This window comes from Geotrypetes seraphini, chromosome 7 (assembly GCF_902459505.1).
Source record: "Geotrypetes seraphini chromosome 7, aGeoSer1.1, whole genome shotgun sequence".
In the NCBI taxonomy this organism is placed as follows: Eukaryota; Metazoa; Chordata; class Amphibia; order Gymnophiona; family Dermophiidae; genus Geotrypetes; species Geotrypetes seraphini.
The window spans coordinates 161,025,452-161,039,328 of NC_047090.1; the positions used below are offsets into that span (position 1 = coordinate 161,025,452).

The following is a 13,877-nucleotide window of genomic DNA, read 5'->3' on the forward strand; positions in this document are numbered from 1 at the left end:
ATCTCCTTTATTCTTTCAAAAACATATTTTTGAATGGTTGAACACTATGTTAGCCAATGGAGAGTTTCCATCAACCTGGGGGCATATAATAATCGCCCCAATTGTAAAAAATCAGAAAGAAAAAATTTACATCACCGTCTTAACTATAGACCAATTGCTTCTATACTTTTCTTTGTTAAATTACTGGAAGGCTTAATTAATATACAATTACAGAAAATCTAGATAAATTTTCATTTTTGCATACTTCTCAATCAGGTTTCCATTCTCAACATCGTACGGAGACTGTATTGGCATCTTTACTAGATTACTTGTTCTCTTTGTTTACAGTTGGTTCAAGAACAATCATAATACAACTTGATTTAGTGGATGTAATGTAATGTAATTTATTTCTTATATACCGCTACATCCGTTAGGTTCTAAGCGGTTTACAGAAAATATACATTAAGATTAGAAATAAGAAAGGTACTTGAAAAATTCCCTTACTGTCCCGAAGGCTCACAATCTAACTAAAGTACCTGGAGGGTAATAGAGAAGTGAAAAGTAGAGTTAGAGGAAAAATAAAAATAAAATAAACATTTTAACAAGACAGCATTGATCTAAATACTTTGGAAGGTAGAAGAGAGGAGAGAAAGGAATAGAAGCAGAAGGGGGAGCCGTTGAACAGTAGAATTCTGGAAAAATTTAATTCTGGATCATAGAATGCTGCTGGATTGTCTGGATGACAGGCATTTCAGGGAATGTGCTGCATTGGTTTAAGGGTTTTCTCAGTTCTTGAACCTATCAAGTAAGTTTTCAGAATGAGCTATCAGAAACATGGGCTAACCCTTGTGGAGTTCCCCTCTCTCCCTGTCACTATTTAGCATCTACTTGGCATTGTTGGGAAAAAAATATAATTACAGATTAAAATTGTACAGCTACGCTGATGACATAACTATCGTACTTCCATTACATTCTCACATCTCAAATATTTTACAAACATTATCATCAATAATAGCGACGGTGGAGGAGTAGATGAAGGATTATAAACTCAAACTAAATTCAGAGAAAACCAGATTTTTCCTAGCTTCTCCATTCAAATGCAATGAGGAAAACTAGACTTTAAATGGAATAACTTTCCCATTTGTTTCAACCATTAGGATACTTGGATAGAAATTTTTCAGTGACTGCACAAGTCAGAAAGTAGTATTTCATGTTATGGAAGCTTCACACCATCAGACCTTATTTTGACAATTGGTCATTTAGACTACTTGTCCAATCACTTGTTTTGGGATTATTGGATTACTGTAACATTGTATATTTGAGGGGGTCTTCAAAAAAATTACTATCGCCTGCAGATACAAAATATCACGGTATGCGTAATCTTTAGATTAAAAAAGGCAGATCATATAATCCCATATTATAGAGAGCTGCATTGCCTTCCCATTGTGGCAAGGGTGTTGTTTAAGGTTGGATGTCTATGCTATAAAGTGGTGCATGGTATGGCTCCAGGGTATTTAGTGGATCATTTTAACTTTTCTAGTTTTTGACACTCTACATATTTCAACAATGTTCCATTTTCCATCAGCCAGGGGATGACATTACAAAAGATTTCATAACAGACTGCTTTCATATCAAGCAGCTACCTGGGATTCTGTTCTCCGTCAACTATTTTAATTCTGCCTTGTATATGAATTTTAGAAAGCAGTTAAAAACTTATTTGTTTGATAAATTTTTCTAACTGACCATCTTATACTTATACATTTGGTAACCCTAACTAGACACATCTACAATAGTGTCTTGCAAACTTTGTTGAGCTGCAGCACACTAAACATAGTGACCACATCTCGTGGCATCCGGACGTGTGCGGACGTCAACGTAATGACATCATGCAGATGCGTGATGTCATTGCATCAACGTCCGCACATGCACAAAGGTTCTACAGATGGGCCCTGAGCTGCCAATGTGGGGATTCTGGCAGGGGAGATGCACGGAGAGAAGGAGAGGAGCTGGTGCCAGCTGATTGCCTACAGGATGTGCTTCTCGCTGCGAGAGGCACGACTTGTAGATAGTCAGTCAGTCCCAGCATCTCGAGGCACATTAGTGTGCCTTGATATACAGTTTGTGATACACTGATCTACAAGAAAGAAGATTATCGAGGTAAAAACTTAATCTTTCTATATATTCAGTCACGCCAACTAAAGGGGGCTTTGGGAAAGAAAAGTGAATGACCTTTGAATATTCCACTAAAAGATACTGGAGTCAGCAAGATATTGTGTAAAAAATAAAACATAAATTAACTTGAACTGAATTTACAATTCTGCTCCACTCAATATTTGGCTGTGTAACTGGCTTGGAGAGTATTCTCTGACTGTTTTTCTCTCAGGGTACAAGAGAAGAAAACAACTGTTCATCGAAAAACAGGAGGAGCAGAAACTTCAGGGACAGTTGGAACAAACTATTTATGGAATGTTGCACGGCACACCCAAAAGCAGGTAACTGTCAAAGTAAGAGTTACATAAAAATAAAATCATATTCTCTTTGTAATAAGGCTAATATATATATGGCAGGTAGTAATACATATAAAAATATTTAACCAATGAAAAACATTGGCCTGAAAATGGAGACTTGAGCTGTACAATTAGTATAATTGTGTTACAAGTGCAAGATGTTGTATGGGTCTTTGAGTATTAAGTAGTTATGTTGAGGTGGACTATTTAGGTACAATTATAGTTATAGGAGTTGTATGAAAAACTACAATAGAATCCCAATTAGCCAGTACTCGAGCAAATTTTTTCTTTTCTCGTTGGCTTTAGCCTTCGGGGCTTTCTTTTGGGCCAAAATTGAGTTTAATTTCACTGAAGCCATTTTTCTGTCTTTGTTGAAATCGTTAACGGGCTTTAAAAAGCACTGTAGGTGTCAGCGGCCTGTTTCTATCGCTGATCCTCATAGTTGGTATTTAGAGTGTTTAGGCCTTGAGCATCGGGTGGAGACTTGCGCCTAGTGTTCCACCTTATAGAAGCGCTCTATCAAAGCCCGTCGTCTTCAACAGGAGAAGTTTGGCACGGCCATGGACATTGACAAGACCTCGCAACCATCAACAACGAAGATTCCTACATCGATGTCGGTATCGGGAGATCTTTCACCATCGGGGAAGCCAAGACCTTGGTTAGGGGAAACCTGCATATCAGGATGGTGAGGAAAGCAGTTCAAGGGGGGAGTGACAAGTCCTTTCCCAATACAAAGCAATAAAAGTTTGAGATAAGTTTTAAACTTTATAATTTAATTGGATTTACTTAAAGCCTTAGAATTAAAATATAACAAAAAATAGAATAGTGCAGGTCTCATGACGAGGCCAGTGCTGACAAAGTTGAAGTTAATCATTGAAAACACTTGACTATTGACTGGCACTTCTGAAGACCTTGCAAAAATATTATTTTGAATGAATGTGATACTGTTTGAAATTGTGGAGCCTATTGGCTACTTAGAAGTGCTGTTTTCTTCATGACATTATTCCCATAAACTTGACTAGCATTTCCCTGATTTCACTTCCACTTTTGCCAAGTTTAACAATAAATTTATTGTTTGTTCGTTGCTCCAATTCAAGCTCTGACATTCTCACAACGGCACACAAAAACATGCACAACAATAATGAACGCAACTCAGCAAGACACCACTACATGTCGACATGAAAACAGCTGTGAGACACTGATATACCACGGTTATGAAACCTTACCGAGTTGTTTGTACAGTGCTGCTAAGGTAAGCGCACGGAGGCAAGTTCACAAACTTAATTGTCAGACCTCATAGATCTTTACATCTAATCCAATATCCTTTATGATGAATTTCGTATCTCCCTCTACATACGGTGTAGTGATTAGAGCTACAGCCTCAGCACCCTGAGGTTGCGGGTACAAACTCTGTACTGCTCCCTGTGACCCTGGGCAAGTCACTAAATCGTCCATTGCTCCTGGTGCACTGGAACAGATAGGAAAAATGCTTGAAGTACCTGTATGTAAACCACTTTTGAGTGTGGTTGTAAAACTACAAAAAGGCAGTATAGGTTTACAAGTCCCAATCCCTTTCCCTTTTCAGTTTTTGTATTGTTTTCCTGATGATCATACTTCTCACCGTGTACCCAACCATTCTGCTGGCTTTTCCCATAAACTTATTCACTTGTTTGGTTACCATAGGATCATCAGATACGATCGCCCTTGGTCCCGCTTTTCTTTCATGCACAGAAGTACTTTATTCCCTATACCGGGGGTCGGCAACCTGCGGCTCCAGAGCCGCATGCGGCTCTTTTCCACCTTTGCTGCGGCTCCGGTAGTGTGTCACGCAGGCATGCAGCTTAAGTCCGGCGTCGCGGCGGGAAATAGCCATGCTGAGCAGTGAGCTCAGCACATACACAGATGAAAGCCTTGCTTGCTGATTGGTCCGGCGGCCCCGCCCCGCCGGACCAATCAGCAAGCAAGGCTTTCATCTGTGTAGTGCTGAGCTCACTGCTCAGCATGGCTATTTCCCGCCGCGACGCTGAACTTGTAAGGTGCCTGAAAAAGAAATCATCCTGGCCGGGGTCGGTGTCATGCTCCGGAGATCTACAGCCTTCCTATCTCCCTCTCCCTTCTACCTGCTTCCGGCCACATCCCCTGCTCCGCGGCTCTCTTCGGCAACTCAGCAGCAGCGATCGACACAAGCTTCTGACGTCGGGGCCTACCCTCTGCGAGTCCCGCTTGTTTCAACTTCCTTTTTCCACAAAGACGGGACTCGTAGAGGGAAGGCCTCGATGTCGGCAGCTTGTCTTGATCACTGCTGCTGACGAGTTGCTGAAGAGAGCCGCGGAGCAGGGGGGTGTTGCCAGGTGCAGGTAGAAGGGAGAGGGCCAGATGCAGGACTCGTGGGTGAGGGAGGAGAAGAGAGAGAGAAAGAGAGAGGGGAGGGAAACAAAAGGAAATATTTCATACTGGGCTGGGCCGGAGTGGAGGGAAGGTGGAAAGATTCTAGCTACAGGGTGCAGTAACAAAGGAAAAGGGGGGAAAGCTGAAAATGGAGATAGTGATACAAAGAAGAGAAAGGGTAAGCAGGACCTACTGAATAAGGATAGAGATACAGAGGGGACATGAAGAGGAGGTGAAATAGAGACATAGAAGTAATGCTGAAAAAGTGTGTGGGGGGAGATAAAGACATTGAAAGGGCAAATGGTGAACATGGCGTAAAGATAAGGACAGAGACAAATGAAGATTCTGAAAAAGTGGTGAGATAGGGATATAGGTGAGATGGACACAAAGAAGGGTGATGCTGGAAAATAGGTGGAATGGTAATTCTGACAGACACAGAAGGGAAATGCTGGATCAAGGAGAGATGGGGCTCAGGCTGGATGGAATGAGGAGAAATGCCTTGTTGGCCCGGAACTTCCTCTCCTACGTCAGAATTGACGTCAGGGAGCGGAATGCTGGTCAGCGCAACACTTCTGCAGGGAAAGCTTGGGGCGGCGGTGGCTTGGGGGCTGTTCCCCGATTGTGGTGGCAGCAAACCGAGTGGCTTGGGGGACGGCACGGAGACAGAAAGAAGGGGGAACAGGGAGACAGAAAGAAAAAGTTGGGGGAGAGAATGAGGTCTGGAGGAGAGGAAACATACAGGAGGCTGAAAGAAAGGAAGAAAAATTGGATGCACAGTCAGAAGAAGAAAGTGCAACCAGAGACTCATGAAATCACCAAATAGCAAAGGTAGGAAAAATGATTTTATTTTCAATTTAGTGATCCTGTATATAGCATTAAGATAAGAAACAATATATGCAGTGTTAGATTTGTTTTATAATGGTTTTGCGGCTCCAAGTTTTTTTTTCTTTTCGAAAATGGGTCCAAGTGGCTCTTTATGTCTTAAAGGTTGCAGACCCCTGCCCTATACCATACCACTCCCTTGGGTTTTTACAGCTCAAATATATGACTTTGCATATTTTAGCAGTAAATTTTAGATACCACACTTTAGATCAGGTTTGTCCCTGAGGGCTGCAAACAGGCCAGGTTTTCAGAATATCCATAAGGAATATGCATGAGAAAGATTTGCATGCCCACTGTATCCATTGTATGCAGATCTCTCTCTCTCTCATGCATATTCCTTAGGAATATTCTGAAAACCTGGTCTGTTTGCCACCCTTGAGGACTGAACTTGGACAAGCTGTTCTAGACTGAGTCTCACATTTAGCCATATCCCCTCTTTTGGTATTATCAACAAAAGTCATCATTTCTTCACAGCTCTTTCTCAATATTGTTTTCAAAAGCATTGAAAAGAACTAGCCCAAGGACTGTTATTAAGGTGAATCTGGGGAAAACCACTTGTCTTTGGAATAAGCTATGGAATCTTGCCACTTTAGGGATTCTGCCAGGTATTGTAACCTGAATTGGTTATTGTTGGAAACAGGATAGTGGGCTTGATAGATGCTTGGTCTGACAAGGTTTCAAGATTTATTAAAATTTGATATAGTCACCTATCAGAAATTTCTAGGCGAAATACAAAAATAAATAAAAATTTGGTTTTAAAACCACATATACATAATTCCAATTTAAACTAACCAAACATACTGGAACATGGAGGGGAGATGGGAAGGAACATCATTCGTTATAAGATAGAAAGACAATCAAGGTAAAAAATATCTAGGTAAGGAGAAAGAGAAGACCTTTGAAATTGGTTATGGGTGTTTAGGAAAGTAGAGGTTATAATAAGAAAGCATCTTTGGATAGGTGGCTTTTCAGTGTACCTTTGAAACAGTCAAGTATTTTTTTTCATCCCTTAAATCTAGGGGTAGTGTGTTCCACAGCTGAGGAGCTGTGACAGAAAAGATTTCTAAGCATTTTGTACTCTTAACTGAGGCAGCACACCACTGAAAATGCCCAATTCTCAGAATGATTTACCACTAGGCTATGTCACCTCCCACTCAACCAGTTTCTAACCCAGTCTGTCCCTTTAGAACCCATATCAAAGAACATGGTTGATTTATAAATTACTTATGCAGAGTATTCACTGGTCCTTCTTATTTCGTACCCTGGAATATGTTGGGTTGGGGGGTTTCTATCTGGACGCCGTGCGTTCCCTCTATTCTAATCCGCAGGCTTCTCTGCTAGTCAATGGGACCCGCTCGGACTCTTTTCCTATTCTTCGTGGTACCCATCAGGGTTGCCTTCTTCCCCCCTCCTATTCCTTCTTTCTCTGGAACCCTTATTGTGTACTCTTCGGGGCTTCGCGGAGGTCAGGGGTCTCTCAGTTGGTGACCTGGAGCTTAAGACCCTGGCGTATGCAGACATATGTTTTTGATTCTTACCCGGCCTGAAGATTCTCTCCTGGCTGCATTGGATCTTGTTTCTGAATTTGGCTTTTACTCGGGTCTGTCCCTCAATTTGGACAAATCCTTGGCCTTGCCTTTTCCTCCAGAGTTACGAAAAACGTGGAGAGATGCCTTTCCTCTTCGCTGGGCTCTGCGGTACCTGGGGGTTACCATTCCGCTAGACTTCTCTAGTCTGTATCGCTTAAATGTTGCACCACTGTTTCAGGCTCTTCAAAATAAATTACACCTTTGGGACGCTTTCCCCTTTTCGCTCCTGGGTCGAGTGCATCTGTATAATATGCTCATGGTCCCCTATTGGCTTTATGTATTTCAGGTCCTTCCTCTTTATTTGACGTCTCGCGATGAGCAACGGTTGGAACGTTTGGTACAGAGATTTCTTTGGGCTGGGAGGAGGCCTTGTTTGTCTTATAAACGGGTGGCTACTCCCTGGTACAGAGGTGGCTTGGGCTTATTGAACCTTAGATATTTGACAGTTGGCTGTGGCATGCGCCATATTAACGACCTTTTCAGGGGTACCTCTGCGTTCACTAACACTTATTTGGAACTTTCCTGTTTTCATTCTACTCATTTTATCGCCTATCTTTATTCGATTCCTTCTCTTAACCCTGAGTCTCTCTTTGTGAAAATACTGCACCAACCCTTGAGGAAGGTTTGGCGTTGGGTCTGTAAATTTCACGCTCTTTCTCCCTCTGTTTCTCCCTTCCTGCCTATCCGCTTTAATAGTTCTTTCTTGCCTGGGATTGATGGGCCGAGTTTTGCTTGATGGGCAACGAAGGGTATTCACTATGTATTTCATTTGGTCGATGATGATGGAGCCCTTAAACCCTTTGCACAGTCGCGCGAGGACTTTGATCTTCCGTCTACTGACTATTTTGCTTATATGCAAATACACCATTACATTTCCTCCTTACCATCTAGTGCTTTGCAAGCCTCCTGTCATGAGCTGTTGTCCACGGCCTTTACCATTAGTTCCCAGCTTCCGGTCCCCCTTAAATTCCATCATCGCCATCTGAAGGATGAATCCCCTTTGTTTGACCACTCTGGGTTGCGAGATGCTTGGTCTCGTGATCTTGCTGTTGAATTGCCCTCTGATGTACTCTTGCTGGCTGTCCGTTGACTGCCTGCTTTTCGAAAATATACTACCTTTTGGGAACAACATTTCAAATTGATTTTTCGTTTATACATCTCTCCTAAAAGGGCTTATTTGTCCCACTTTCGTCTTACTGCTGCCTGCCTTCGCTGCCAGGCTCCGGAAGCGGGCTTGGGGTACATGTTTTGGTCTTGCCCTAAGATTCAACTTTTTTGGACTGCTATCTTTGCTTTTGTGGAGCGCATCTGGCACATTACCATTTGCCGCTCCCCATTGCTTTTATTTGGGACTGTTCCTCATTACTTTCCTCGCTCGAAAGGAGTTGCAGCCTTTCTCAAGTGGACAGTTCTGATTGCTCTGAAATGCATTTTGTTGAAATGGCTTGAGGCTGATGCTCCGGACTACTTCCTCTGGCACTGCCAAATGATTTCACTCCTGATGTGGGAGAGGAGGGATGTGCACGATCTTTCTTCACTCCCAGGCCGCATTTTTCAGCGTACTTGGGAACCCTTTTGGACTACCTTAACTCCTTTGGCTCGTAGCCAGGTACTCAACTGTTGATTTTGTTTTCTGATTCTTTGTTCTGAAGTGGTACATTACCTTTCACCTTTCTAATTTTTTGCTGCTATGTACTTGGATGGAGGACCCGGGGGTGGGGGTGGGTGGGGGGCTTATTTGGGTTGGGAGGGGAGCGGGGGTGGGGGTTCTTTGGTGGGTATTCTAAAATTGTTGAGCTGGTTTTGTTATGTGACTAGTTGTTTGTTGCACTCTTGTTTGCTCAATAAAATACATTTGACTATAAATTACTTATGCAGAACTGCAGAAGCTGTGCTGAAATCTAAATACACTTCACCTATTGCTCTGTCCTGATCCTAGTCTGGTCATCTAGACCAGTGGTTCCCAACCCTGTCCTGGAGGACCACCAGGCCAATCGGGTTTTCATGTTAGCCCTAATGAATATGCATGGAGCAGATTTGCATGCCTGTCATTTCCATTATATGTAAATCTCTCTCATGCATATTCATTAGGGCTAACATGAAAACCCGATTGGCCTGGTGGTCCTCCAGGACAGGGTTGGGAACCACTGATCTAGACAAAGAAATTGATCAGGGTCGTCCAACAAGACTTACTTTTGGTAAAACCATAGTATCCTGATTTCAGAAACTGAACTATCCTGTTTTTAATAGTGATTCAACCAATATATTTACCACTAGAATATAAGAAAAGTGATGCTGGCTCATACTGAGGTCCATCAAGACCAGCAGCCTGTCTTTGATAGTAATCAGTATGGGTCACAAATACCAAGCAAATTCCAGAAAGATCCCTTTCATATAGCTCTTTTCCAGTGATAAGTAAAGGCTTTTATCCCAGGACAAGCAGGCAGCATATTCTCACTAATGGGTGACGTCACCGACGGAGCCCCGGTACGGACACTTGAAAAGTAAATCGCAACTTTAAGCTTAGAAAGTTCGGGATTAGCCATAGGCACGCGGTCCCTCAGTTTTCTAGTTTCTGTGGAGCTAGAAAGATGCGTTTTCAACACCTGTTGAATTTTTTTCTCTCGCTTGCCTTCCCACTCTCATGGATTGTGACTTTTTGTCACAGTTCTTTCATTTTTTTATTTTCTTTTCTATATCAAGTAAAAAAAAAAAAAAATCTCTCTTTTTTCTTTTTCCTTTGCCGTCGTGGGCTTTTGGCCTTATGGACTCTTTTCGCCATAGAGTTCAATTTGTCACTGGCTGTCTTCCCATCCATGTCCTGCCCGCCGACGGGTTTCAAAAAGTGCGGTCGCTGTGCTCGGGCCATTTCTGTAACCGACCCTCACAGCTAGTGCTTGTAGTGTCTGGGACCCGAGCACTGTGCCAACTCCTGCTCCCGCTGCTCGTCCCTTCAGAAATGCACTCTCAAAAATCAGTTGCTTCAACAAAAACAACTGTTCGGTGCCACAATGAACACGGAGCCCAATTCATCTCTGACACTGTCCTTGCCGACCAAGACTGCACTGACCAAGATGACACCGAGGGTGGATCCACCAACTTTGACTCCGGTGTCACAATTTATTCAGGGTAAGCTGGCTAAGAAGCCTTCCACTACCCCTTCCGGGATGCAGGTCGAAGCTGCAGTGAGTCAAGTCCTGCCGTCCTTGCGTAAGTCTCATAAAAGCACGGCTCCAATATCGGTGAGTGTCTCTTCTTCGACCTCATCATCCCCGGACCATGTTGACCAGCCATCCATACTGGCCAAAAAGAAGCAAATGTTACCGGCACTTTCCCTTAAGCAGAAAATTGACAATCTGCTTTGGGAGGAGTTAGGAGAGCACCGGCTCACTTTTTAGCAAGCACAGCACCAACCCTCATGAGACTAGATGGGATGTTGGTCAAGCCCAAAAAGAAGCCTCCACCTGTTTGGCCTTTTAAGCCTACTTCCTCTTACCAACGCAGATATACTGCCAAGCCTACTCCTCAGGCACCTATCCAGCCTTGTCGACAACAACAGCCACGTCAACAACCTAAACAACCGGCTGCTCCTCAAAAACCTGCACAGCCTTTTTGACGTACTCCTTCACAGCATAGCCAGCATTCGTCTGCTACTTTCTCTGCCTCAACCCATAGGGGGACGTCTTCAGATTTACATCAATCGCTGGGAGCTCATTACATCAGATCTTTGGGTCCTCAACATCATTTGTCAAGGGTATATTCTTCATTTTCACACCCTTCCTCCGGACCATCCTCCAAAAGAGTCTGCTTTAAATCTAACGCAGTCCTCTCTTCTACTCCATTAGGTTCAATCTCTCCTCCTTCTCAATGCCATCGAGGAAGTTCCTCCCTTTCAACACGACCAAGGCTTTTACTCCCGATATTTCTTGGTCCCCAAAAAAGACGGGAGATATGCGACCCATCCTGGATCTCCGAGCTCTCAACAAATATCTTGTTAAAGAGAAGTTTTGAATGCACTCTCTCTCGCCTTCCTATATCCCTTATTGGCTCAGAATGAATGGCTATGCTCTCTGGACCTCAAGGAAGGCTACACACATATAACAATTCATCTGGCTTCCAGGAGATACCTTCACTTTCAAATCAGTCATCGTCACTACCAGTACAAAGTTCTTCCATTCGGCCTGGCATCTTCTCCCAGAATCTTCACGAAGTGCTTGATTGTAGTGGCAGCAGCCCTCCGATCCCAGGGTCTTCAGGTGTTTCCTTATCTGGATGACTGGTTGATCAAGGCTTCATCGTCTCATGAGGTGACCCTGGCAACGACTCACACCATTTCTTTCCTTCAAACCTTGAGCTTTGAAATCAACCTCCAACCAACTCAATGTCTTCAGTTCATTGGAGCTATTCTGGACATTACTCTCATGATCTCGGGCATTTCTTCCTCCAGGTCGCCTAGCTTCCTTGCTTCATCTCTGTCAACAGATGTTTCAGCTACAAACAATCTCTGCGAGATACATGATGGTCTTCTGGGCCACATGGCCTCCACGGTTCATGTCACCTCACTAGCCAGATTGCATTTTCACACTTCTCAGTGGGCCCTAGATTCTCAGTGATGTCAGGCGACAGATCTGCTCTCACAGCATATCTCTGTAACCTCATCAATTTTGCAGTCGCTCCACTGGTGGATGACCTCTTCAAATCTATCCAGAGGTCTTCTTTTACATCTTCCACCGCATCACCAGGTACTCACGATGGATGCTTCTACCTACGCCTGGGGAGCGCACATGAGTGGCCTTTAAATGCAGGGTTATTGGACTTCCAACGAACGCAAATTTCTCATCAATTTCCTGGAGCTCAGAGCGATGTATTACTCGCTAAAAGCTTTCCAACATCTCCTGACAGACCAAGTTTTCCTCCTTCACACAGACAACCAAGTAGCGATGTACTACATCAACAAGCAAGGAGGCATGGGCTCTCTTCCCCTTTGTCAAGAGGCTCAAAAGATTTGGCTTTGGGCGACCACCTGCTATCTTTTTCTGTGAGCAGTCTACATACAGGGTGAACAGAATTCCTTGGCAGACAACCTCAGCAGAATTCTCCAGCCTCACGAATGGACACTCAGCTCGACAACTCTTCAGTCCATCTTTGCACAATGGGGCACTCCTCAGGTGGACTTATTTGCAGCTCCCCACAACCACAAACTTCCCCACCTGGAAGCAAATGAGTTTCTTCTGGATTGGACGCAATTGTTCCTCAATGCTTTCCCTCCCACTCCTCTCATCCTGAAAACTCTTTTCAAACTCAAGCAGGAGTCAGCCACCATGATACTCATAGCTTCTCGGTGGTCCAGACAACATTGATTCTCCCTTCTATTTGAGCTCAGCACCAGGGAACCGATACTTCTTCCAATATTTCCTACTCTGCTTATACAGAATCAAGGAGCTCTTCTTCATCCCAACCTGCAATTGTTACACCTGACAGCTTGGTATCTCTCGGGCTGACATCATTGCATCTCTCTCAGTCAGTCCGCACTAATATCGATGTTTCCGGAAAACTGGCCACGCAATAGTGTTATCAGCAAAAGTGGACTCACTTTCTTCCTGGTGTCTCTGTCATCATCATCATGATCCAGCTTCCTTGTCATTGGAACTGGTGCTGGATTATCTCCTTCATCTCTCTGATTCTAGTCTTAAATCTACATCTATCAGAGTCCATCTCAGTGCTATTACAGCTTTTCACATGCCAGTTGAAGGAAAGCCTCTCACTGCTCATCCATTGGTCTCCAGATTCATGAAAAGGCTTTTCAATGTTAAACCACCTCTCAAGCCTCCACCTGTCATCTGGGACCTTAATGTAGTTCCTTCCAGGTTGATGAAACCACCATTTAAACCAATGGCAACAGCTCATCTCCCTTCTGCCAGGAGGGTCAGTGAGCTACAAGCATTGGTCGCAGATCCACCTTTCACAGTTTTCCACCATGATAAAGTGGTTCTACGCATGCATCCTACCGAATGTAGTTACTGACTTTCATCTCAATCAGTCCATTGTTCTTCTAGTTTTTTCCCCTAAGCCTCATTCTCATCCAGGAGAAACGGTGCTGCACACTTTGGACTGTAAATGTGCTTTGGCCTACTACATCAATTGGACAAAGCCTCATAGAACATCTCTCCAACTTTTCATCTCATTTGATCCTAACAAGTTGGGTCATCCTGTCACCAAACGGACAATATCCAACTGGCTGCCTGTATCTCATTCCGCTATACTCAGACCGGACTGCCTCTGGAGAGTCGTGTCACTGTTCACAAAGTCTGTGCTATGGCAGCTTTTTTAGCTTTCCTCAGATGTACTCCTATTGAGGAAATCTACAAAGCTGCCACCTGATCCTCAGTTCATACCTTCACTTCAGGTTACTGTCTGGAAATTTTTTCCAGACGGGATGGGCACTTCGGCCAGTCAGTTTTACAAAATTTGTTTCTTAAAGGCCAACTCTCCCTCCATCCCTTTCTAGTTAGCTTGGAGGTCACCCATTAGT

The 13,877-nt window shown here is 43.6% G+C and overlaps 1 protein-coding gene across 2 annotated transcripts in view; it reads left to right on the forward strand.

The window, feature by feature from the left end:
- Positions 1–13,877, forward strand: part of MOK (MOK protein kinase) — a 133,050-nt gene that overhangs the window by 114,571 nt on the left and 4,602 nt on the right. For both annotated transcript variants that reach the window (XM_033952403.1, XM_033952402.1), the window contains exon 10: positions 2,363–2,471. In XM_033952403.1, the coding sequence (XP_033808294.1) occupies positions 2,363–2,471 (109 nt within the window). The remainder of the gene's footprint in view (positions 1–2,362; positions 2,472–13,877) is intronic.